This window comes from Equus przewalskii, chromosome 16, assembly GCF_037783145.1.
Source record: "Equus przewalskii isolate Varuska chromosome 16, EquPr2, whole genome shotgun sequence".
NCBI lineage: Eukaryota > Metazoa > Chordata > Mammalia > Perissodactyla > Equidae > Equus > Equus przewalskii.
In genome coordinates, this window is record NC_091846.1 from 11,480,006 (window position 1) to 11,506,875 (window position 26,870).

General features: G+C 42.0%; 1 protein-coding gene and 1 non-coding gene across 6 annotated transcripts; both read right to left on the reverse strand.

The window, feature by feature from the left end:
* Positions 1–106: 106 nt before the first annotated feature.
* Positions 107–25,852, reverse strand: N4BP2L1 (NEDD4 binding protein 2 like 1). Of its 5 annotated transcripts, none has more exons than XM_008510773.2 (5): positions 25,683–25,852; positions 5,033–5,160; positions 4,647–4,735; positions 2,698–2,774; positions 107–1,586 (listed from the first exon to the last, which is right to left on the reverse strand). In XM_008510773.2, the coding sequence occupies exons 1-5, from the start codon at positions 25,802–25,804 to the stop codon at positions 1,328–1,330; spliced, it is 675 nt and encodes a 224-aa protein (XP_008508995.1). In that variant the 5' UTR covers positions 25,805–25,852; the 3' UTR covers positions 107–1,327. The 5 variants fall into 5 exon arrangements, with proteins under 5 accessions (XP_008508995.1, XP_070434053.1, XP_070434051.1 ...); XM_070577952.1 differs by lacking the exon at positions 25,683–25,852 and adding an exon at positions 25,345–25,651; XM_070577950.1 differs by lacking the exons at positions 2,698–2,774; positions 25,683–25,852 and adding exons at positions 2,580–2,648; positions 25,345–25,634.
* LOC139076572 (small nucleolar RNA SNORA16B/SNORA16A family) lies at positions 17,279–17,409 on the reverse strand. The gene has a single exon (XR_011528308.1). It is a non-coding gene; the product is annotated as a small nucleolar RNA SNORA16B/SNORA16A family (small nucleolar RNA).
* Positions 25,853–26,870: the final 1,018 nt, after the last annotated feature.

Sequence of the window (26,870 nt, forward strand, 5' to 3'; positions counted from 1 at the left end):
GTTTCTGGTATAGAAAACTGGCTCTTTTGGTGGAATTCTGTGAGATTTAGGTGAGTAACTTTTTATATTGTTGAACCAAAAAAAAAGATTGAATGAAAAATCCATATAAAGCAATACCATATATAATTTTTAATAACTGTAAAAGCACCATAATATAGGACACTTAAAATAATACTTCACAGAACGTTAGAAAGAAGCTGTTGGCCAACAAGAAAGAAAGCATACATCCTACATGGTCTTGTCTATCTCGGTCTCACCCCAAATTAATCTGATTCCAACCTGTTGAGATTTCATTTGGATTCATAAATTCAGTATTGGGACATTCCAGAGTTGTGGTAGAACTTTACTGTCTTAAAAAAATGCCACATAAAACACCAAGACTGCTCCCCTGACACTGAGCGTGACCTTTACGTCTCCCTGTGTGAGCTGCATCCTGGGATTCCTGCCTCCTCGCACTCCCGAACACTTGGGCTGCCAACTAATTACACACGTTTATAGGCATAATTTTAAAAATTGCTTAATTATTCTGTTTAAAAATTGATGTTTTATAAAGGCAAGCTTGTTTTATTTACACTATTAGCACAACAGCCAAAGTTCCTCAGGTTTAATCCTGTTCAGTAAATTGGTAGTTTAAAACACAAGATGTGATTTTAAATGATGTCACTGATTTTTCTCAGTAGCTGTATAGCTATGAGGAAGGATTCAACAGACATTTTTAACAATGATACATCACCAGAATAAAGGAATAGTTTCCCAAAGTGTCCAATTTGAAGGACACTCTTCCCTTAGATGTACACTTACTAGCATATTCATTTTAAAAGAAAATCCACATCATCTTTACAGCCACACCCCTCACATTTTGGGAGACATAGATTATCAAAGCAGCAACAGCACTAAAGCTTGTCCTGCTCACTTCCTCACCTTTCCAGCTTCCCCGATGGAGCTGAAGTTCCTGAAAAAATAGATGACTTCAGAGAAATGGTACTGAAGATTATATACATTATAAACACTTTATTTCATGTATGAACCTATGTGAGTGATTATGTTCTTGGGTATGTTCTCAAGTTTCAGTTTCAAATTAACTCTTTCCCTAGAGAAAGTGACTTTGTTTAATCAAACCTGCAGAATTCCCAGCATCAGACCACACACACACAGGATCACTTGAACGAATGCTTGTTGAAGGTGAATATGAAGACTTCTGCTCAAAAACTTTCGGGTTCAACTATTTACACTGGAATTAGAGCTCTCAGTAAAACTGAACAAAGAATAAATACCAAAAATTGAAGTAAAAACCAATTTAGGAAGATTCTGAATGCCTGTCAGGCCTCTAATATCCATGGTGACAGCCACCCCTTCTGTTGAAGGAGCTCTCGTTTGTGAAGCCGCCGTGAGCTCTCCGGTTTGGAAACTCCGCGTAGGCATTCCAGTATCCTGCACTGTTGGAAGGGGATGCGTTATTCCTGTCCTGGTTTCTGTTCATTCTGCTTGGTTTTTCTGCATGAAGCACACTGTGAAAGGTAACATCGTGTTCATACCGTTCTTTCATTCGGTGTATTTTTTCTCTTGGGACTCCATGAATGTTTCTTCTACACGGAAAAAAATGCAAACAGTTAAGGCAGTACATCAAAATGAGTTACTTGTATTTTACAAGTCCTGTGTTATTACATAGATACACTCCCTAGTCTCAGGATTTAACTCTGACAAAAGCATGTCTTGTTAAGCAATTACCTTTCAGGCTCCACTCCTGTTTTTCATGCTCCCTGCACACCCCCAGACTACCCTAAGCCTGGCAAAGAGCTAAAGCTTCAAAAATGTGTCGTTTCTGGAAATCTCAACTCTGTGCTTCAAGACATAGAAGAAGACCGTAAAAATATTATATATTTGCCTATTGATCGTGCATTTATCTATCATCAGTTTATGTCAACCAGTCCCAGATACTTCTAGATGCTTATTAAAACAATCTTCTTAAATTCTAGTGGGCATAAGAATCAACTGGGGATACAGTTAGAAATCTAATTGCCGGATATTCCAACCATGGAATAGGGTCCATGAACTAGAATTTTAACAAACACCTCAGGCAGTTCTGGTGGGGGTGGTCTACAACCCACATTAGAAACATTAGCTGCTTGTAACCATAAGGTGAACTAGCCTTATTCCTAAAAAGTACATTCTGACCTCACTGCTTACTTTAAATCATTGACATTATCAAATAGCACAGATAGTGAATATCATAACCCATGCATTCAGTCAACAAGTTAGTATTATTTGGACATTGATTGCTTTATAAATTAGAAGCAGCATCTAGACTGTAAATGAACCACAGACAGTTCAACATCTAAAGATCTTTCTTTAGCCTAAATGCAAAAACACCACTGACATGTGCAATCCCATGCAGAGGAAAGTGCTTTTAAATGTTCATTAATGAAGAAGCATTTTAGCAAAATGTTAAATGTGTCCTTTTAAAGGACCAAGTCCAAGCCAAGATTTTAGTTTTTAGCATTTAGCATTATATTAGACAACTGACCCAAAACTAAAGTCTCACATCAATAATTCCAAAGTTATCAATTTCCAAGAATTACCATTTCTGGCCTGAAAACTACCATGTCCATTTCCAGCCTGAAAAGATTCTTTTGTTCGGTCTGAAATACCTGAAAACAGCAGGATACAGAATGAGGAACTAGAAAGACAAAGAAGTACCTTGCTAACTCTTGAACGTTGAATTTCCAGCGAGTGTCAGGTTCTCGGAATATAACTTCATAGTTATTTTCAAGTGCCTGATTTTTCAAAAGTACATAAAACATTGAAGACATGGTATGTATGTTTGGGAATGTTTATGCTGCCATTTAACATTTACTACAAATCTTTTCTAAATTTCCTTTTGTTTTACCAGTAATGCAATGCCTTAGTTTATCTTAATAAATACAGTTGGTTCATTCCATACTTAGCCTCTCTCAGATTATATTATGATTCCCAATGATAAATTTTGAACAGTTTCATCTACTATGTAGGAAAATTATGAAGGTTCTTTGTTTTGGACATTTTAAAAAAGAGATAGCTGAACTAGTTTAAAGTATCCCGTCCACAGGTATGAGCAGTGAACTCAGTGGCCTCTCGAAGTCCCATTTATGATTATCATAGACTTACTTCTGTCCAACGCTTGTCCTATTCCTCATGCCTTGGTTGAGAAAGAGCATGCGCCATAGGAACAGAGCTTATGAAATCAAAGTGATTTCCACATCCTGTGCCGCCTCTTCCCTCCAAAAGTAGCTCTCCCTGCTTTGCGTACAGTTTGGCTCAGTGCACTGTGCCCCGTTTCCTGGAGTTTAGGAAACTTACAGCTTCCATATAAACATCCAGATATTCTTTGCATTCATAAATTACTTTCTTTCAAACTGAACTTTCTATTATTATTGTGTTATAAAATACAGAATGAAAAAAGCTAAGTAAAAAGATTTCCTCTTCATTCTTTAGATGGACACTTCTAATTAAGGAAGGTTCAAGTATCATATACGGAAATTAATTGCTGGGTCTTACTAATAGCTGTGGATGGCTGAAAAAGATTGTACATTTCCAGAAAATAAAAAGTAAATTTTATTGACTTCCCTTAAGCCACTCTCAGCTTAACCTCTACTCTTGGGTTTGAGCTAAGCCGGAATGAATTGGGCTCTTCGCATCCCTGTTCATTGCCCTCTGTGACTGGAGTCACCTCAGTGCTGATGCTCCTCCTTCCCTACATTCACCACGGCCCCATGATCTGGGCCTCAGCAACACTGATGAAAGTGGAGTTAGAGAAAAGCACACCTGGAGATAAGCTATTTTGCCCAAAATTTAAAAAGAAGCCTAAAAATAGACTGCCATGAGCCCAGTTTTGAAGATACTCACTTTACAATGAACCAAGTGGGGATTAAGTGTGACAAGAGTAGAGTACTCAGCTGTCTTCTGCCTGCCCCTGTATGTTTCTAGATCTTTAATCCTTTCTGTACCCAATAGGGAATGAAAACTTATTAGCATAAGAGATGAAGTATGTCTGAAAAGAAATCAGACAAAATTTCAAAATTAAAGAAAAATGTGCATACTGTTTTATTCATCTTACTGTTCTTTTCTATTAATTCTTACAGTAGAGAACTGAGTTATCTTTATGTGTTTATATTTGTACGCTGGTATCTTAATAGGGTTACAGTCTTAATCCTAAATCTGTTTTTAAACTAAAAAATTCTGTTGTCCTGGAACTCCCGTGCAGCCACACTACACAGTCCTGAAATCCTCAGCTTCTGGAGACAGAATGTCATCTTAACGTAAGCTACACCTCTGCGGGTAGCACCGGCTAGTCCCATACTGCTCTGCAAGTTTCAGCAGGGGCTCCTGTGTATGCCTTCTCTTAGGAAAACAACCAAGACAGAAGAGCTATCAAGACTTCAGACCAAGGACTATGTTAAAACTGTACTCTGAGATATTAGCATCTCAGCAAATTTCAGCCATTGAACAGCAGAGAAACACTAAAACAAAACCTCTTTACCTGCTACCTGAGAGAACTACCGTTAATAAATATGAGGTCATGGAAGATCAGAAAAAGAGGAAAGAACAAATGTTTCAACTTTCTCACAAAATGTCCAGAACTGAAAATGCAGAATGATACTTCTTCCTACCATGACTGCATAGGGCTTCATTTCCCAGGCGTGGAGGTTGGTATTATCAATAATAATGGGGGATATGCCATTCCTCATTGCTTTTCTGGCTGCAACACAATGTTATATAACAGTGAACAACATGCGACAATCAGAGAGAAGGGTGAGCGTACTCCATATTTCATTTTTATCACAGACGTCTTCATTACACAACTTTAATGCCACCTATTTCAGAACCCATTAGCAATAATTCCTTTTCCTGGAATCTAGGGAGGTTCTGCTCTGGCATTCTGTTTGGGGGGAAGAAATGGGGGAACTTATTAAAGTTTAATAAAACATTCATTCTGCAGCAGCTACAATCTATGTGCACAATAGGACTTCCCAGGAGTTTGAAAGGAATTTGTCACCTCTTTTCTGGTTCCATTCATGAGCTTCCTCCAGGAAGTCAGGATTGAACTCATAGGCACCATCTTCCCTGAAGAAAAAATCATCCGTGCTGAAAATCAGGGCCCTGGGAAAGTCGTGTTGCAATTGTCTGGAAAGTGGGGAAATAAGAGGTTATTTTATGACTATGCACTGTCATAATAGAAATTATTTCCTTCCATCTCTAACATTTAGCGGTTTATAATCACGAGACCACCAGGTTTTGAGTTGTTGAAATTCAATTTAAAAAGAGATGCTCATTATCTCTAGAAGGTCCGACTCCTTAACAGGAGGCAGGAGAGGGCTGAGAGGCAGTGTGTGCGTTGCCATTCTTGAAACTGAGAAGTGCTGCTCCCCGCCTCTGACTTCTGCAGCAACCAGGACTGACTGTGCATGAAACTCTGGAGGCTGAGTTGAGGGCGTGATGACAGTCTTCCCTTGTGAGCACCCGTCCTCGTCACCATTCCTCTGTGATGCCCCACTGCCCTCCCCTGGGACCTGCCCACTGGTGCCATGCCCCCATGCTGCAGCCCTTTCCTCTGCCATGTAAACTCTCACCTCTCTTGGGGCCCATCTCCCTGGAGCTCAGTTCTGTGTAAGGACCTGTCTGAGAAACTGGTTCTTGCTGAGGTGTGAAATGGAGACAAGTGATGTGTGTGCTACCCCTATTAGGTAACATGTTTATGTTTTAACGTGACCTAAACCAAAGGGAAAAAAGCACAACAGGAGAAGGAAAGAGATAGACCCAACATTCGCCATGCCTTCCTAAACCTCAGTCAGTCTCTCTAAATCTGAACATATCAAAGAAAAAAGAAAAACCATCAGGAGTCCCCCCTTTAAAGCAAAAAAAAAAAAAAAAGATCTGCACAAAATAACTTTAAAGAGGTGTTTCTACTTGAAACCCTTATTCAGACTATTTTTGGGGAGAAGATGGATATTACATCAGGTAGTGGGTGGGCAAATCTCTGAGCCCCCTTTCCTCGTCTGTGAAGATGGAGAATGATGTCTCCTGTCCCGCAAGCTTATGATGACGATCTCGTCACGTGCGAAAACACCGAATGCAGCACCTGACACGAGTGTCCGTTTCTTCCTTTTCCCCCAGCACTCATGGGCTGATTCTAACTTCACAACCAATGCAACAGGCAAAGAATATACGGCCCAATGGCCCTGCTCAGAATAAAAGGATATTTAAGAGTTGGAGGGGAAAAAAGTTGGAGAATGACAAGAGTGGGAAATGCAGAGAAAGCAGAGCTAGTCAACTCTTTGTGGTTTGTTCTCCATCAAGAAGAATTATCTTTTATCGGGAAAGAAAAAAATAACACAAGGCTCGGGAGCTGCCGATATCATGCACCTAAGCTGCTCTGAAAGACCTGGGTTCAGTTCTTGACTCTCCCACTGTCCAGTCATGTGATCTGTTTCTCTAAGCTATTTTCTTGACTGAAAAACACAGATAATAATCACTACCTATTAAACAGAGCTGCTAGTGAGGCTCAAATAGGCAGGTATGGGAAAACATTGTGCAAACAGAAAGGCACTTTACAAATGTAAAGTACTGTTATTTTATTAATAATAATAACAAATGAGGTCAAATTTACCAACCCAGACTGCTTACAGGCCACCGTAGTAAAATACATTGGACTGTGTAGGTAATCTTGCAATTACTGCAAGCGAATTAGAGAGTATGGCAATGCATGAGAGAGAAAGACCAAAAATAAAGCAAATGCCTCACTTTTCAAAAATAAGTGACCACATTCAGAAAGAGGAAACAAATAAACACCTCTGCCAAAATTCTTTGGAAGGCTTGATTACATCTAAAAAGAAAGCAGCAAGGATAGCTGGAAAAGTAATTGCAAACTAAATACATTTTCTTTTGAATGGGCTGTGGTGGTAAACAGGGAAAGTCAATGGACGTAATCTTAAATCTTGATTTCAACAGGAATCTGACAGTCTTTCTTGATAGCTTTGTGGGAAAATGTGGACCAGAAGATAGTATATTTTAATACCCAGAGAATATTAGATAATTATCCAACTCATTAAACATTTATTGAGCACTCAGCATGTGCCAAACATTACATGAAGTGTTAAGGTACAAAAATAAAATAAAGTAGGTGCTTTCAAGGAATTCACAGCCAAGCCAAGGAGCCAGACCCTCACGTCTGGCCTAACACACAGGGCTGCACAAACGAGGGACATACTTAAGAACTTGGGGTTGGGAACAACACATGCTGACAGGAGACCACGTCTGACCTGGTCCTTGAGGGATGGGGAGAACTTTGCCTCTTGGGGAAGGAGCTAAGAGCACAGGAGGCAAGAGGAAGAAGCTAACGCCAAAGGGCTTGTGACGAGCAAGGGGCTTTAGGGAAAAACGAGAACAAAGACACTATGCGTTAAAAGTGGCACATCGTATTTGAAGCACTTCTCGATTCTGACTGCTGCACAACTTAAAGAGAAAGTTAGCAAGCTGGAATCTATCCAGAGAAGAGTGACCAGGTAAATATAAGGTCTGAAAACAGCCACGTCAGATGAGCAAAGATCATCAAAGGCATGTGGGGTGTTTAAGCTGAGAGCAGATGATAGAAGTGATCATGGTAGTTATCCTCAGATACTGAGAAGTCTGTTGTGTGGAAACAGATTGAAGTTATTTTGTGGGCCAGCAATTTGGGTTGGGCTCAGCTGGGCAGTTCTGCTGGTCTCGCCTGGGACCACTCAGGCAGCCACAGTCACCTGACAAGTGACGGGGCTGATGGTCTAGGGAGGCCTCATTCACATGGCAGTGGTGCTGGCTGCCAGCTGGCTGTCGATCCACGTGGTGTCTCATCCTCAAGGAGGCTAACCCAGGCCTCCTCACAAACAGTATTTCAGGAGGGCAAGAGTGGAAGCTGCTAGGCTTCCACCCATTCTGTTCGTCAAAGCACAGCACTATGCTGGCCCACACTGAAGGGGTACGAAAACAAAGGATGGATGACGTGGCAAGAAAGTGTGGCCATTTTAAATCTACCAGTTATAAAGTGACATGAAAGAAAAGTATAAAGATTTGATGAAACATATTTGCATAGTTTCCATATAAATGTCTTTTATCTGACTTCGAAGATACTCAAACTGAAAGACCCAAATCAAAAGTCCAAACTTCAACCCCCAATGCAAACAGTTATTGTAAAGACACATCAGAAAAATCTAGGGCAGCACCAAATGCATTTTCAGGTGTGTCTATTTTATATTTGTGAACACACTTTTTAAAGTATTTCCATCAATATTATCTAGTCTAAATACTGAAAGCTACGTTCAGAGGTTAAATAATAGTGTATAACTTATTTTCTTTATCTTTTGTGTATTAAGTTAAGAAACTATGGATATTGGTTCTAAGATTTTTTTCTTTTTGGTCCTAGATTTGATATCCCTTCTAAACGTGGTTTCACTGGTTTTCCTCTTAAGTCTGCCACTCATAGGTTTTGTTTGGGTTTTTCACCATTTTCAGAGTTGAATTTTTCTTTTCATAAACAGAGCCTTTTCTACTCTTGTTTTCCTCTTTATGGTTTATGTTACCTATTTGAAGTTAATACTCTCTAATGTTTGTTTTAAAAAAGCTTTAAGGCATGAGTGTCCAATTCACATTTTATTTGAATCCTATTCCTTTCTAGAAAATAAAAACAAAACGCAACAAAAAAACTACTGCCCTTCTTGACTGCAAAATTTTACCTTAGAGTAAAAGGGAAATTGTTCAGGACCACCATTTCCTGAGACGTATCTGACTGCAGCCTTCAGGCTCCTCCTAACAAACGGGCAGGCAGAAATAGGAGCTTTTCGCCTATACAGCTTCTCAGCTCTGATGGGATTTGGGAGAGGGGGGGTCTGCAGGATCCCCCTGAATGATCATCCCTTCAAAAACTCGTTTTATCTTGCCCTGATGTTCAATTAGCACTGGCAGCCACGTAGCATCTTGAATATGCAGGACAATAAAATCTTGCCTAGCTAAACAAAGAACTGATTCAACAGACAATCTTGAGATTCTCAAACTTAAGTGGAAGCAATAAATACCATTCCATCAGCTTCAGAAGTGATGAGGATAATGCCCCAGCTCTAGCTTTCTTTATGGTGGTCAGGAGTCTCATGCATTAGGGAAATTGAGAGAATGAAAACAAAAGAAAAGGGAAAAAATAGAAAGACAATTACTTCCACATAAATTTCACCTCCCCAGCTTCCCCCCAAATTCACTTAAAATCACTACTGTAAGAGAAATTCAGGTACTAATCTTGATTTCACAACTTATCCTTCTTCCGTGTAATTGTTTATTTCATAATAGAGAACCATGAAAATATATTTAGATATGTTAGTCACTCACTCACTCACTCACTGACAAAGTCCAACTATGTAATTTTGAGTTGTACTCCCAACTTTTTATTATGGAAATTTTCAAACATGCAAAAATAAACAGAATAATATAACCATTTCCCATGTACCCACGACCCTACTTCAACAATTATCATCACTCCCTCATACTTCATTTCACCAAATATCTCGTCAGTGCTCAAATCTCCCTGATTGTCTCATAAATGTATTCCTACAGTTGGTTTGTTGGAATCAAGAGCCAACAAGAGCCACATGTTGCATTTGGTCGCCATGTCCCTTAAGTGTCATTTATTCTATACGTTTCCCTCTCCTTTTTATTTTCACCTCAACTTGTTTTTCCCCACCACCTTTTATATTTATAAAATGTTCAAACCTATAGAAAGAAGTTGAAAAATAATACAATGAACACCTCTTACCCTTCATCTACAGTCACCAGTTGTTAAGGTTTTGCCTCACTTATTTTATGTCTCTGACATGTATTTTTGATAAACCATTTGAAAATAAGTTGCAGACATCATGACCCTTTGTTCCTAAATTCCTTGTCAGGTATCTCCTAGGAATATAGAGGAATATCTCCTCCATAATACCATTATCACATCTAAAAATTAACATTAACTTATAATAGCTAATGTTAATAGATTTTAAAATTTCTCCAATGGTCCCAATAATATCTTTCACTGGTTTAAGTACTGCATTTGGTTTTTATGTCTCTTTAGTGTCCTTTAATCTGGAACTGTCCTTATGCCCTCTTTGGTTTCACTTTATGAAGAGTCCAGGTCACTTGGCTTGAGAATGACCCACATTCTGGGTTTGGCTGATTGTTTCCTCAGGATTAGATCCAGGGTAAACATTTTTGGAAGGAAAGTACAGAGGTGATGTTTGTGGACTTCTGATTGCACATAATGACAGTTTGTACCAGCAGGCTAAGTTTGATCGCTTGGCTAAATGGTGGTGTCAGCCAGATGGCTCCATTGTAAAGGTACATGGTTTCCCTTGTGATATTGTGTAATGGGGAGGGGGAGGTGAAACTGTGAGACCCCATGTATCCTGCTCCCCAAGAATCTTTCCCTCAATGATCTTTACCGTCATTGCTGATCACTGCCTGAATCGATTATTACACCGGGAAATGCAGAATATTGATTTTCTCATTATGTAGTTTCTTCTGTATTTACTAGGTGGCATTGTCTTGTAAAGAAGAGCTTTCTTCCCCTCCCCTTGTAATAATCCTTACCATCCTTATTCTTTATGATGCTCAAATTGTCCCAAATTTGGCCAGCAGGTGACCCTTCAAGCTGGCTCCAGTGTCTTTGTCTACACAAACCTTAAAAATATTGCTTTTCCTTTCTAGTTAGCAAAGAAATACACATTCACTGCAGGATATTTTGAAACAGAAAACTGGAAAAAAAATATATTCCCCCATCTAAAAATAATTAACATTTTGATCTTCTTTCCGAGAGAGAAAGAGAGAGAGAGAGAGAGACAGAGAGAGAGAGGTAGGTGGGTAGAGAGAATTTCTTTTGTTCCATCTTGTGTTTTGTTACATAAAAATAGAAACACAATACAGATCATACCAACTTTTCACCAAACTTAGTTCCATAGCAATTATTTCTCACATCATGAAATATTATTATATAACATTATTTTTAATGATTATGACATAGTTTTAGGCATTTAGTTTGTTGGGGACAAACTAAATTGATTACTAGCAAGATTAAATATTTTTTCTTATGTGTGCTGGTCAATTAGAGATATTCTTTTGTGAGTTTCATTTTCGTGTCCTTTGTCTGATTGTTAATAAAACTTCCTTATTGGGAGGTGTATCTCTTTCTTATTAAATATGTAAGATTCTTGAGTACATCAATTACTTTTTAACTTTGTTTATAATAAATTCTAACATAAAAGTCTAAATTTTTAGAGATTTTTCTAGTCCCATGTATCCATCTTTTATTTTCTACTTTCATCCTTTGATGATACATTTACAACAGTCTTTCTACGTAAATGCTCATCTACGTTCCATTGCATTTTACTCCCCAGGCCATCTAAACTTTTATTTTGGTATGTGGCATCGGTTAAGGATCTAACTTCATTGTTTTTTTCCATGTGGTAACCTGGTTATCCTCAAACCATTGACTGAATAATTCATAAATTCCCCATTGTTTTGAAATACTTTTTATTATAGACTAAATGATAAACAATTATTAGGCCTGTTATTGGACTTCCTATTGTGTTCTATTAAGCTTGATATGTAAGTTCTTCTTCATTATCTGCTTTTTCAGTATTTTCTCATTTTCTTGATTATATTCAGTAGTTGGGAATCTTTCCTATATAAAATTTATACTTATTTTGTTGGCGAGACATTTCTGAACAATATCAAATAAAAAGGTACTCGCTTCTTGATGTCTTTCATTCCTCTCATGGTGGGCTAAAGTTGTTGTTCCAATAAATTTTCTTTTTTTTAAGAGTGCTAAGCACTAAAACAAGAGCTTGGCATATATTATCTCTCCTTAACCTTTATAACAACTTGATAAAGTAAATACTGTTTTCTCTAGTTTTAGATAAAGAGACTAAGTGTTCAAGAGGTTAAATAACTGGTCCAGATTTACACAACGTGGATGTGGTGTTGCCAGAATTTCACCCCCAGTCTATACAGAGTCAGGGCACACGGGTGGTACACACTTTGTGAGTTCCTGCAGATCTGAAAAAGCCCTTCTGTGGTCTGCACACATTAGCAAGTTGGCTGGAAGAGAATTATTGGATTACAACCCCTCCCCGCAGATGTTCATAGTTCAAGTTTGTTTCAGTTAGAAGTGGGTTCAATTGCATTCAACAGAAAACTCAGATAACAGTGGCTTTTTAAAAATTTATACATATATGTATCTATAGATATATAGATATATAGATGTGAAAAATCCAGAGGTGGAATCCAAGGCTGTATACATGGACCCAGGTCAACATGAACCAAGCGTCTGCCATCTTTGTTTTTTCCCACAAGTATACATGAAACATGTGTCTGCCATCTCTTAGCACGCGGCTTCCATCCATTCATTCTTCCATTCTGCGCCTCCCGGTGGGCACAGGGTGCCACTGCAGCTCCACATTCGAGTTTATATTTGACATAGCAGGAAGAGGCAAGGGAGACTTGAAAACATAGTTTTACAGTTGGCACATTGCCACACCTAACAAAAAGGAACTAAGGAAGTAGGAGTAGTTAATGAACAGCTTCTGCAGCAGTCTTACCAGGATATGTCTTGGTATTGAATTTATTTAACACTTTTGTTTAGGTCTTCAACTCAGAAATATGTTCTACTGTATCTGTAATTGTTGCTTTGGTTATATTTTTTCTGATTCTATTCAGTTATATTTATTCTCACATTGTCTTCTATGTTACTGTTTGAGTTCCTGCACTGTGATTCTGCTCATCTCTATCTCTAGCGGACTTTAAAATTCCAACATTTACTTTAGAGTCTCTTTAAAAAATATATATCTCATTTAGCTCCTTTAAAATTTGTTTCTGCTTCTTTGCCAACTCCTTTCATATTTCAGACTCCTTATTATCATTTTTCTTTCATGTTGTTATAGGAATTTTTTAGGAAAAACCTGTAAACATATACAAAGGCAAAAAAATTTCTATGCATATATATAGATATCATATATATATCAAAGACCTGTATACCCACCACCTGGAGCTGATAATTGTTAACATTTTCTCATATTTGTTTAGTTGGCCTAAAATTCAACCAACCCTCTCCCTTAACTCTGGCATTCCCAAATACTTTTACTCTACTTCTCTTCTCCCTTTTCCACAGCACTTTTCACCTTCTAACACGACATACAATCTCCCTCTAGTTTACATCCATTTCCCCACCTCTGGCATATTTGGTCCATGAGAGCAGGATCTCTGTTTTGTTCACTGATGACTCCCAAGTACCTAGAACACTGCCTAAAACACAGTAGGCGCTCAATAAATACTGCTGAATGAATAAGTGAAGGAAAATTATATTTTTTAGATCTATTCATGTTGATATATAGATTTAGTCCACTCCTTTTAACTGCTATGTAGTACTCCATTATCAGCATAATAATAAACATAGCTAACATTTACAAAGTGCTTATTGTGCTCCAAGCACTATTTTAATGGCTTGACTGTTCTCCTATAATGCTCAAATACACCTGTGAGATAAGTACTGATAGTAAGTCCCATGTTACAGATGAGGAAATTAAGACCAGTGAGTGGATACAAAAATCAACAAAGAGAAATCAGTTGTGTTTCTAAACACTAACAACAAAACATCTGAAAAAGAATTAAGAAAACAATCCCATTCACACTTGCATCAAAAACAATAAAATACTTGGGAATAAATTTAACTAAGGAAGTGAAAATCTGTACACTGAAAACTACAAGACTTTGATGAAAGAAACTGAAGAAGACACAAAACTGGAAAGATATTCCATGTTCGTGGATTGGAAGAATGAATATTGTTAAAATGTCCATATTAACCAAAGCTATCTAGAGATTCAATGCAATCTCCATCAAAATTCCAATGGCATTTTTCACAGAGATAGAAAAAACAATCCTAAAACTTATATGGAACCACAAAAGAACCTGAAAAAAGCCAAAGCAATCCTGACAAAGAAGACAAAAGCTGGAGGCATCACACTTCCAAATTTCAAACTATAGTACAAAACTATAGAAATCAAAACAGTATGGTACTAACATAAAAACTGGCAGATAGACCACCGGAACAGAATCAAGAGCCTAGAAATAAACACACATATATACAGTTAACTAATATTTGACAAGGGAGCCAAGAATACTCAATGGGGAAAGGACAGTCTCTTCAACAAATGGTGTTGAGAAAACTGGATAACCCCATGCAGAAGAATGAAAGTGGACCCCTATCTTTCTTTTTTAAGATTTTTTATTATTTTCCTTTTTCTCCCCAAAGGCCCCCCAGTACATAGTTTTATATTCTTCGTTGTGGGTCCTTCTAGTTGTGGCATGTGGGATGCTGCCTCAGCGTGGTTTGATGAGCAGTACCACGTCAGCGCCCAGGATTCGAACCAACGCAACACTGGGCCGCCTGCAGCGGAGTGCACGAACTTAACCACTCGGCCACGGGGCCTGCCTCCTGGACCTCATTCTTACACCACTAACAAAAATGAACTCAAGGGGCCGCCCGGTGGTGCAGCTGTTCAGTTCGCATGTTCCACTTGGGCGGCCTGGGGTTCACCGGTTCGGATCCCGGGTGCGGACATGGCAACACTTGGGAAGCCATGCTGTGGTAGGCGTCCCACATATAAAGTGGAGGAAGATGGGCACGGATGCTAGCTCAGGCCAGTCTTCCTCAGCAAAAAGAGGAGGATTGGCAGCATATGTTAACTCAGGGCTAATCTTCCTCAAAAAAAAAAATGGATCAAAAACTTAAACATAAGACCTGAAACCATAAAACCCTTAGGAGAAAACAGGGAAAAAGCTCCTTGACACTGGTCTTGGCAGCAATATTTTGAGATATGACACCAAAAGCACAAGAAACAAAAGCAAAATTAATAAGTGGGACTACATCAAAGCAAAAAGCTCCTGCACAGCAAAGGAAAAATCAGCAAAATGAAAAAGCACCTACTGAAAGGGGGAAAATATCTGCAAATCCTATATCTGATAAGGGGTTAATAGCCAAAATATATGAAGAACTCATACAACTCAATAGCAAAATAACAAACAACCCAATTTAAAAATGGGCAGAGGATCTGAATAGATATTTTTCCAGAGAAGACATACAAACAGCAAACAAGTACATGAAAACACACTCAACATCACTAATCATCAGGGAAATGCAAATTAAAACCACAATGAGGTATCAGCTCACACCTGTTAGAATCACTATTATCAAAAAGACAAGTGATAAGTATTAGTGAGGATGTGGAAAAAAGCCTGGTGCACTGCTGGTGGGAAAGTAAATTGGTGCAGCCACTATGGAAAACACTATGGAGGTTCCTCAAAAAATTAAAAATAGAACTACCATATAATCCAGCAATTCCTCTTCTGGGTATATATCCAAAGGAAAGGAAAACAGGATCTCAAAGCGTTATCTGCACCCCCATGCTCATAGCAGCATTATCCACAATAGCCATCAACAGATGAATGGATAAAGAAAATGTGATATATATAGAGAGAGAGATAGATATAGCTCTCTCTCTATATATTTATATAACATATACATACACAGAATGGACTATTATTCAGCCATGAGAAAGAGGAAATCCTGCCATTTGCAACAACATGGATGAGGCTTGAGGGCATTATGCTAAATGAAATAAATCAGACAGAGAAAGACAAATACTGTACGATGTCACTTATACATGGAATCTAAAAAAGTCGAACTCATAGAAACAGAGAGTAGAGTGGTGGTTACCAGGGGCTGAGGCAGGGAGGAAATGGGGAGTCATTGGTCAAAGTGTACAAACTTCCAATTATAAGATTAATAAAGTCTGGAGATCTAATGTACAGCATGGTGATTATAGTTAATACTGTATTATAAACTTTAAAGTTGCTGAGAGAGTAGATCTTAAATACTCTCACCACAAAAAAGAAATGGTAATTATGTGGCACAATAGGGGTGTTAGCTAACATTACACTGGTTATCATTTTGCAATATATAAATGTATGAAATCAATACATTGTACACCTCAAACTTATACAATATGTCAATTACATCTCAGTAAAGCTGGTGGGGAAAAAGACCAGTGAGCAGTACAGCTAAATTAAAACCTCGGCTTCTGGTCCCGGAGCTACACACTCAAGCCCTAGGCTTGCGGGCTATAAGGTACACACACCACCTTTTCTCCAGGGACTTGCAGGTGGTTTGCAGTTCTCCCTATGATGGACGAGTTTCACTGGACGTCACCGTGCCCCTCTCCTTGTGTACATGTGGAATGTTTCCTGAGGGCATAGACCTCAAGGGGAAAAGCTACAGAATCTTTTTTCGTTTGTTTTTGAGAGAACAGAGCAGAGCAGATGCTGTTTAAAATTTCCTTCTTTCCTTCAGAAAATTGTTCTCTGATAGAATAGATGCTCCATGAAGGTGGGGATTTCTGTCCCTTTTGCTCACTGCTCTATTCCAAGCATCTAGAAGAATGTCAGACACATGAGAGACACTCAATAAATATCTGGTGAATGTATGAATGGTTCTTGAATGTTAGGCTCTGTTGCCTTAATTATGCAAACTTTTTTTGGGCTCCAAACTGTGTGAGGAGAATTTCTATTTACTCATCTTTGTACATTGAGAATTTGACCCAAACCTCAGATTTACCCCCTAGTGGGGACTGGGAGAGAGGATTCTTCTGGGTTCCCACTTCTGAATATTATTGCAATTCCCCTAGAGAACTTCAAACTGGGAGGTAGGAACCCCAACAGCCTGAAGAGAATGGGGAGGGAGCCGTGGCTGTAAACGTCCTGGGACAGTCTCCCTGAGGCCTGGTGTGGCCTGACCTTCCTGGTGCTCTAACTGCCACACCAAGGTGGAGCGCCGCTCTTGGAGAGATGGACCTCAACCACCGCCTGCCCATGGGTACCACCGAGCCACAGTGTCTCAGAGGACTCCACTGAAGAGCTCCCAGTCTGTTCTGCTGCTCACTCTTGCCCTCACCCCTCACGCCTCCAAAGTGGGGCATGTTTATGAGATCCAAAACCAGACTCCTAGGGAGCCCTCACATTTCACTCTATGCAGCGGAAATGCCTTTTAGTATCTCGCATGTGAACAGCACGCTTCCAGACAATCCTGCCATGGTACAGGTTTCCCCCGCATTTGTGTTCTGTTGGCCAATTCAGCCATGCTCAGAAGAGCGGCAAGTCAGAAGCACACTTACCTCAGTGTTCATTTGTTTTTCGCTGTGTTTTCCCAAAATGTCATAAATCAATTACAGACAACAGAACAGTGGGCGTACAGGAAAACTGTCACGTTGGGCTCTTTTTGACAGCTGCTTAAATGGGAAAGCAGCTGCACCTTTAATCCCTTTTTAGTATAACTATTGGGTGAAGGAGACGGCACATCAAACACTTTCACGTGTAAAACATAGGGATGGTTTTCTTGTGCACTAAATTGAAGAGAACTCTGGGGCGAGTGGTTCTATTCCTTTTTTTTTTTTTTCCTCTTGTCTATTCTCCACAGCCCATTCATTCTCTTATATTTCTCTTTATGTGAATAATCTCCCTTTTGGTTTTGTTCTTTACTCAAGACCCATGCTGACATCTGAGCTGCCAACTCTTAGGAAGCTTCTGGCATTAACAAATCCATCAAACACTTAGTGATTTAGGCCTACTATGTGCCAGCGCTTCTGAGGAGCTGACCAGAACAAAGTTCCTAATCTCACAGAGCTCACATCACATCTCATGAAGCTTAGATGCTAGTGGAAGAAACAGATAAGAAGTGAATAAGTATATGTCAGGTGGTGCTAATGCAAGGAAGAAAAGAAAGTCCAATCACAGGGCAAAGAACGTTGGAAAGACGCTACTCGAGACAGCAGAGAAAGACCCTTTCTGTGGCATATCCTTAAAAGTGAAAAAGAACGTTGAAATACCCCAGCTATACAATCATACTTCAACAGGATTCCCCAACAACTGTGAAAAGTGGGTGTGAGTGTTTGTCCGTGAACATCCTTGGTGAGACCACTTTGTGTATCATGAAACCCAGAGTCTCAGAATCGAACGCTTGATTCTCTGATCCTAACGTCCTCATTTATAAAATAAACACAACCCTATCTTAGGGTTACTGTAAAGCTCCAATAAGCCAGCAAAGGCATACAGTCTGCACTCAGTAATGTGGGCATTCTCTTCTTTCTCCATTTCCCCTCCCCATTCCCAGGCCCTCTCCCCAGGCCACATGCATGATGCAACAGAGATCTTTATGAAGGAACAATTAGAAATTAAACTAATTTTTCTTTATCAGACTATTTCCTCAATCCATACAGCCTAGATATCTTTAGATAACCTGTAGTGAAAATAATTTCTTATTGGGTTCCTCTAGAGTCTGAATGGGCCTGGAATGGCGCCATGATAGAGAAGAGTCCATTGAGATGCCATAAGGACACTAAGGCCCTGTGTTGAGTTATAAACATCCTGCCATGTGAGCTGAAGAGGACAGACTCCAGACACCTTAGGAGTTGGGTGTTGACTACATCTCTCACCAACACATTACAATCAAGATAAATATATGAATACTTACTAAAAAATCTAAATCTCATCTCCTCCCATTGCCCCCAATGGAACCAAATTAATAAAGAAAATAAGTTTCCTGGCATTTTTTTTATAGCAGAGGAAACATATCATCAACGCTGACAAATAATAAAATGTAGCTTCCTTATCCTGACAGCTGAAATCCAGGTAAGCTTAGCCCTCTTAATAGGGCCTTTAAGTGTTTTTTCACATAACAGATCAAAACCAATCTAATTACGCTTTCACCAGGTCACACCCACTAGCCTCTCCTTTTCGCACAGAAGAAAAAACTCTGGCCTAGAAATAAAGAGAAGTCAACACCATTACCTTGATCAAGATTTTTTTTTTTTTTAAGGAAGACTGGCCCCAAGCTAACATCCGTGCCCACCTTCCTCTACTTTATATGGGGGAGCCTGCCACAGCATGGCATGCCAAGTGGTGCCATGTCCGCACCCAGGATCGGAACCGGGGAACCCCAGGCTGCCAAGAAGTAGAACATGCGAACTTAATCGAACTTAATCGCTGCGCCACGGGGCCAGCCCCGATCAAGATGTTTAACTTCTCAGAGCTTAGTGTCTTGGGCTTGGACTAGATGAACACTAAGGAACTTCCTATACATCTCCCGAGATTTTCCTATGAAAACACTCTTCCCTATTGATTTCTTTCTCTATTTCTGCTGCCTCTCTAATCATAAGTCACAGCTGTAATATTATATTGCCCCAGTTCAGCAGGGTCTTCCTCCACTCTCCCAATGGCTCCAGGACTGCCGGGGTGGTGACTCTCTTGTAAAGTTGGGCAACCTTTCCAGTAAGTGATTATAAACACACACTGCACTGTATATTCTTACTGTTAAACATGTATAGCATTTATAGTTCTCATTCATCGCAACCCCCAGAGAGAGGTATTGCGAGGACTCTCAGCAGTGGAGAGGCGAGATGTAGGACCCACATTAGGAAAACCATTAAAAATATAAAAAGTTAACAGTTTCTCCAAGTAAACCTAAGTGAATAAAGATCTGAGATGTCACCTGCCTGATACTCTGTTTTCATATACTTGGAATACTGCAAACTCTCTATTTTGACTTTGCTTTATGAGAGCCCTGGCCTCATAAATAAAAACACCATCATCAAGGTCTGCTGGCTAGAAGCACTGTGCAGTGGGTGTGCTTTGAGGTCTAACTACTCACCACTTACTAAGCTAATTGATCCCCTCTTCTCACTGCTTCCCGTATTTCATTGGTCATAAAGTACACCATTGCTCCCATCTCTGTCTTATCACTGTATCACAACAGGACAGCATCCTTTCACTTTCTTGGAAAGCTCTAGTGCCAAGACATGATGAAAAGGTATTTCTCTCTCTTTTTTTTTAAAGACTGGCCCTCAGCTAACATCTGTTGCCAATCTTTTTTTCTTCTCCCCAAAGCCCCCCCAGTACATAGTTGAATATTCTAGCTGTAGATCCTTCTGGCTGTGCTATGTGGGATGCGGACTCAGCACGGCCTGATGACCGGTGACGTGTCCACATCCAGGGAACCCTGGGCCAATGAAGGGGAGTGTGCGAACTTAACCACTCGGCCACGGGGCCGGCCCCAAGGTATTTCTCTTGACGGAAATCCATATTATCCAGAGATATGAATGAGGAGAAAAGAAAGCAAGCATTCTTTGTGCTTAACTGAATCCACATTACAAACCATTTGTGCTGGTGCCAAAAGGAACTGGAACAAAGGATGTGACATGTACTAGAACGTGATTCCCAGACTTTGCATTGATTGATACGTAAAGATTCAAAGAAATTCCAAGGAACAGACATAAGGTTGACAACTTCCAATTTTTCAAATACGGCCACTAAAAAAAAAGGAAAGACTACCCTCTACTGTTGCTATTTCATTTCAAAAGGACAATTTGGTGGTATATCCATGCAATGGAATATTATTCAGCCATAAAAAGTAATGAGGTTCTGACACATGCTACAACATGAATGAACCTTGAAAACATCAAGCTAAGTGAAATAAGCCAGACACAAAAGGACAAACATTGTATGATTCCACTCACATGAGGTGTCTAGAGGAGTCAAATACACAGAGACAAAAAGTAGATCAGAGGGTACCAGGGGCTGAGGGGAGGGGGGAATGGGGAGTTATTGCTTAATGGGTACAGAGTTTCTGTTTGGGGTGATAAAATTTTGAAACAGATAGTGGTGATGGTTGCACATCATTATGTAATTAATGCCACTGAATTGTACACTTAAAAAATGGTTAAAATGGCCCCAAAAGGGGACATTTTCACACACAGAGTAGAAAGCATAGAGGTAAACAGGTCATCCAGATGCTTTCATTGAGGGAGGATGAAAGGGTAAGTGCAGATCCAAGTGAGTTGTCAGTTCAGCTGTGGAAACAGAGAGTTCTGGATCATCTGCTGAGAGTGAGAGAGTCTTGGGATTGGAATCTTATTTCTTCTATCAGCTCTGTACCCCGTTGTCCAGCTTTTACTGTTCTCCATGATCCGGCCTTGGGTTTATCTAACCAACACATTCACTAACATGAACCATCCACTTCAGCCAAGCCATTCTCCTCACCAGCCTAAGAGACCACCCAGCTCTTTCCCATCTCCGTCTCCTTTCATGTTGCTAATCCCTTCCCTCTGTTCAGCCACATCCTCCCCATCTTCCAGGCAGCTCAAGAACCACCTCCACATGGAAGAGATGATCTCTTCCCTTATTATCCAGTCTTTCTAATCACCCTCAGGGACTCCCCTGGCCTTGAACAGCAACAACAGATAAGACGCTATTCCCCCTTAGACTTTACTTACCCACTGTAGTGTATTGATTATTACTTCCCATTTGGCGGTCTTGTGCAGGCTCCTTCTCTTAATGTTATTTGGTATGTACCTTACTAAGCAAGTACTAATAGTCTTACAAGCACTCGGTGAATACTATCATTGTTTATTAGTGAATAATAACAATAGTTGATATTTATGTAGCCCACGCGTTCCACAGTGTTTTCACATACATAATCATAGGATCATTGTTTACCACAGTATCTTAAATCCTCACAATAAACTTACTTATGGAACATTAGCTTTATTTTAAGGATAAAGAACTTGAGGTGTTGAAGAACCCAGTGACCTATGCTAGTTGGTATACTAATTAATGAAAACTAATAATAAAATATTTAGTAATTAGTTCATAAGTAATTAAAATCAATTGCCTCGTGGATTTAAAAAGTTTCCTAGCATATCTCCAACTGAGAGTGAACCTAGGAAAGCCTTTTGATAGAGAAGATGACATTTATTTAGTTATTTAATAAATGCTTTGCCACACAACTTGAGTCTATCTAGTCAAGTTATTTAACAAAACTATTTTCACCTTTAAAAAGTTAACAAGTAATACACATTCGTTGTAGAAAAATGAGAAAATAAGTCAGGGGGGAAAAGTCTATAATCCCACTATCTAATGTCAACTATCAACAGATATCCACCTTTTGAAAGATTTGTTAATGAGTATAAGGAGACTCCCTTTCTTTGAACAGAAAATGGGACTTTTGCGTATATACAGAGGTAGCTTTGTTAACAAGCTTTTTAACTTAACCGTGTGTGAGTACAAATATATTTGCATGTCAAATATACACCTACTTCCCATTAATGACATGACTTACAAGTCCACCCTCTATTTTTGAGTGTTTAAGTTGGCTCACGTTCTTCCTATCATAAAAAAACTGTGATGAACTTTGCTCTACATTCACGCGCTTGTCCAGCAACTGCCTCTGGAAGAATTGCTGGAAGCAGCGCTTACAAGTCAATGGTAAGAATCTATTTTTGAGATGTTTTTAAAATGAAATAGAGGTAATAAAACAGATTTAGGGGACACACTAATTTCTTAGTCCTCTCATGTACTTAAAAATATTTTAAACCAGATAAAACTCCAACTGTTTTTTAATATGTCCAAAGAATTTAAATAGATGGTTTCCACATTCCAGCCCCTTCAAACTATGAAAACATAGAGGTGAAAAGCATAGAAATCTAATATTGATTTGGAAGACATGACATACCCTAATTTTAAAAACATTTTTATTATTTTTTTAATCAAATGAGAAATAAAAGTTAAGCAGGAAAAAAGATGAACCTGCATTTGTAGAAATGATCTCCTCCAATTTTTAAAGAAAAACATTTTTATTTTTCTGATTCAAGAAATACATGGTCATTATAAAAAATGTGGAAAACACAGAAAATACGAACATGAAGAAAATACGAATTTATCAGAATCCAACGATACTTAAGACGGCCTTACAGTTTTACTACTTTCTACACGTGTATTTTTTAAGAATTTGCCATTCTCCTTCTCTCCCCGACCTGGCCCCCCAAAAAAGTGGGGAAGGCAGCCCCTTGAGAGCCCTGGCCTGTGACATCCACACCATTTCACCCTCCCTCCTTGCTGAGCTGCGTCCTGCTTCCTTGCTGACTTCCCAGATTTCGGTATAAATGCACAACCCCCCGCCCCCGCCCCCCCCCCCCCCCCAAAGCAGGGCCAAGGCTCCTCTGCTCCCGGAACCGCCAAGGCCCAGCCTAAAGGGAGGACTCGCCAAGTCAACTTCCAGTTGCCTTCTTCACTTCGGAGCCACGCTTCTCCCCAGGAACACCGTGAAGATTTATCTCAGCTGATCAACAATTTAAGCAGTAACTAATACCTCTTAAAATTTATACAGCACTTTAAAATTTAGCAAGTTCTCTCATACACATACACTCTTCCCAAGCGCCATCTGAAGTACCCAGAGCAGCGATGGCCTCTTACAGGAAAGGAAACTGAGGCGCAGAGAAGTTGAGCAAAGATCGTAGCCAGGGAGTGGCAGAGCTTGGATCTGAAGCCATCAACTGACTCCAAGGGGAGAGCTCTTTGCCCAGCCATTATTAACAAACCGTTTTTAAGTCTGACAATTAGAAATTAAGAGCAGAAGGATCTTCAGTAAGTCATCTCACCTAATCCCTTCTTAGTATTCACGTATAAGGAAAATAAGTCCCAGAAAAGCCAGGCGATTGGCCAGGCACCAGCTATGTCGTGACGAGGAGGATCTAAAGGCACAGTCTTCAAACTCCCAGGCCGGCGCTCGTCAGCCGTCCCCAGAGAGAGGTTCTGTACCAAGCCGGTCTCTCCTCCGTTGTTTTCCGCTTAGCCAAATGTCAACCAGGAATTAAAATCCTGAAAGTGTAGAACGTTAGAGCCAGAAAGGACCGTAAAGACTACCCAGGCCAACCCACTTGCGTTACAGACGAGAAATGTGAGGTCCAAATGGCTTCTGATGTCCAGCTCCACGCAACGTCCTGTCTTACTGCTTCCCTTCTGAGTAGCTACAGACAAAATCTGACCGGAGACGTGTACTTCCTTCTTTGACACTCAGTGTGTGATAGGCCACAGATCACCAAAGCCAAAGTGAAACTAAACAGGACTGAATTCAGAAGACACTTGGTTGGTAACAGATGTACCCACCACGACTGTATCACAAAATAACCAAATTCTGCTGGGTTCTCAGCAGGCTCCCCTCGCAGACAGAGAGAAGGCCTCCGGACCTGCGCACGTGTAGGGGCAGTCACCCAGCCCTTGAATCTGTGAAAATGTAGCAATATTGTTTTGCTCAAGGCTTCTGCTCCACAAATCCGCCAGGAATCCGAATTAAAAGTGGCAGTACGTCACCAGCTCTTTCACAGTTCCGTCACCCCCGAAGGACCCAGACCCTCCTCCCACGGTTTGGTGGACCATGCAAACCAGCTCCTGAACGTAGGCTACCTGGGTTCTTCTTCAGCAGCTCCACGGTTCGCGGGCTAGCCGCCTCTCTAGTGAGACGGAAAGCTCTCTGAAGGCAAGGGACCACTTCTTCTATTGAACACACACTACGTGCCACACTCTGCGCTTGGCACGACCAGATACGGCCCCTACCTTCAAGAACATTACAGAAGGATAAACGAAACCATGTGCAAAACCAAGCGCAGCCACGGAGGTGTAAACAGGAAGCCCAGGAGCCCAGAAGACGAGGCGGAGGGCAAGCCGGGCGGGCGGGCCACGTCCGCAAGGGCCAGGGCAGGAGCAGGTCGGCGGTGCTGGAACCTCGAGGGCCAGGCCGGGCGGCGGGCGTGAGGCTGCGGCGGCGGGCCTGGCAGGCGACAAGGTGGCGGCCGGCAGCGGGCCCGCGCGCTCGGCGCCAGCCGGGTACGGCGGCCCGTTACGCAACCCGCGAGGACACGGGTTTGGGCGCCGCGGGCGAGGCTCGTGCCCCGACGGCCGCGGCGCCCCCCGCGCACCTGTGCGCCTCCGCAGCCGCCGAAGCCCGCGCGGGGCGGCCCGAAGCCGCCGAGCTGCCCGCGGGCGCCGCCGCCCGGCCCCCGCCCGGCCCGCTCGTGCTGCGGGAGGCGCCTGTTGCCGCCCGTGGCGGTGCCCGCGCTCGCGGCGGCCGGCGCGTTTCTCAGCAGTCGCCCCGCGGGTCCTGGAGCAGCCTCCCTGCGGGCCTCCCGCCGCGGGCCGGGGAGGCGGCGCGGTCCCGCGCTCGGCCCGCGCGCTCCGGGCCCGGCGCGGCGGCGGGCAGGCAGGCCGGTGCCCTCGGGCCCGCGCGAGGCGCAGCGCCGACAGCCGTCCCGGGGGAGCGCGGCCCGCCGCACAGGGCCGGCTGCCCTCGTCGCGCGCCCGCGGCCCGGCCCCGCAGCCCCGGGCGGCCCGGCTCCCGCGGCGGGCGCGGGCGGCGGCGGCCGGGGTCATTACCTGGCCAGCGTGGTTTTCCCCGAGCCCGGGAGGCCGCGCAGGAGGTAGAGGTGCTTCCTAAAGCCGGGGCGGCGCGGCGGGGTCCCACGCGCGGGCGGCGGGGCCGGCGGCCGAGGCGGCGGCTGCCGCTGCCGGAGGCTCAGCCTCCCAAAGGATTCAAGAAAACTCTCCTCCATGGGCGGGGGCTGGCCCGAGAGCCCGGGGGTCCCCTGCCTGAGGTCCCGGGCTTGACCGAAGCGGTTGTTTTTGTGGCTCTCCGGCCATGTGATAGATGGAAGGGCGGCGCTCGGAGCCCAGCCCCTCCCCCCGCCCGCCCGCCTGGGAGGGGGCGTCCCTACCTGGAAAGCTGGCGACGCCGGCAGAGCGGCCCCGCGACCCCGCTCTCGGCCCCGCCCGCGCCTCCCGGCCCCGCGCCCCGAGGGGAGAGGGCTGCCCGGTGGCACACCGACACGCTTCCCATGGGCGCCCGCGGGGAAGCCGGGCGCTCTGCAGCAGCCTCCCCACCGCACCCCTGACGCGCCTGGACCTTGAAAGTGAAATAATTTTAGTGAACAGAATAATTTTAGTGAACGTGAACAGGATTTTGAATAGTAACAGTAAAGGCCATTGTCTCCCCCAATTTGTGAGCAGCAGTATCTGGCTGGTGTCCCAACAGCTAACACCTCTATCCCAGGGCCTGTATCTTTTCTTTTTCTAATCCTTCTTTATCAGCCTGCCAAAAATATTCTTAGAAAGCTTTGTTGCCTCTACATAACTTTAGATCTCTTCTTCCTCAGGAAAAGCACCCCTTAAAACTCAGATTGACCTATGAGCCGTAGCATGCACTAGCTCCTGAGAAGGAAGGGCTCCTGCCCAGGGACATCCTCTGTTGCCCCCTGAAAAGACATGGCCTCTCTGGGAGCTGGTTCAGCTCCCCGGGGAAAGGAGCAGTCTCCCGAAACCACTCAGAGAGAAGGAGCCAGAATTAAGTTCTAAGTTCCAGGAACTGGTGAGTGCCAGTTGGTTGATCACCACAGAACTCTCCGATATTTCACACTCAAGAGTGTGACAGAGTGATCCTATTTTCTGAACCAAAACTCAAGATGCCTGGACTGAAAGAGACATATTAAAAATGAACACCATCCTGGAAAAATCCAGGATATCTGGGGGCTTTAGCTGTAATAATTATTGTAAAATAAATACATTTTGTTTCTGGCAGCTAAGGTATGAAAATTTTGAAAAGAAATTGTGAAGAGAAACAATTTCCTTCTAAAACAAAAATCCAGAGATTTCACAACAAACTTCGGAAGGGACGTGCAAGCAGGGAGGAGCTCTGTGCTGGGAATCTCACTTCCCCTTGGGGTTCCCCTGGGGGAGGGCCAGGGAGATGAACAGCTCTCCCTTGAAAAATCCCTTCCCAGCGCTGAGGAGGGATACTTTCCGATTCTTCTAGCACTGCTCAGCAACACTGGGATTCCAAAAGCTTCTCTAAATACTAGGAGAAAGCCATAAGAAACAGAGAATATACATGAATCACAAAAATAGTG

What these genes read in the sequence shown, in the direction of transcription:
- N4BP2L1 (XM_070577952.1), bottom strand. Translation starts at nt 25,520, where the DNA reads ATGGAGGAGAGTTTTCTTGAATCCTTTGGGAGGCTGAGCCTCCGGCAG. An exon ending in GGGAAAACCACGCTGGCCAG is followed by an intron (nt 5,161 to 25,344) that starts GTAATGACCCCG and finishes CCCACTTTCCAG; the next exon opens with ACAATTGCAACACGACTTTC. An exon ending in AACGTTCAAGAGTTAGCAAG is followed by an intron (nt 1,587 to 2,697) that starts GTACTTCTTTGT and finishes TTTTCCGTGTAG; the next exon opens with AAGAAACATTCATGGAGTCC.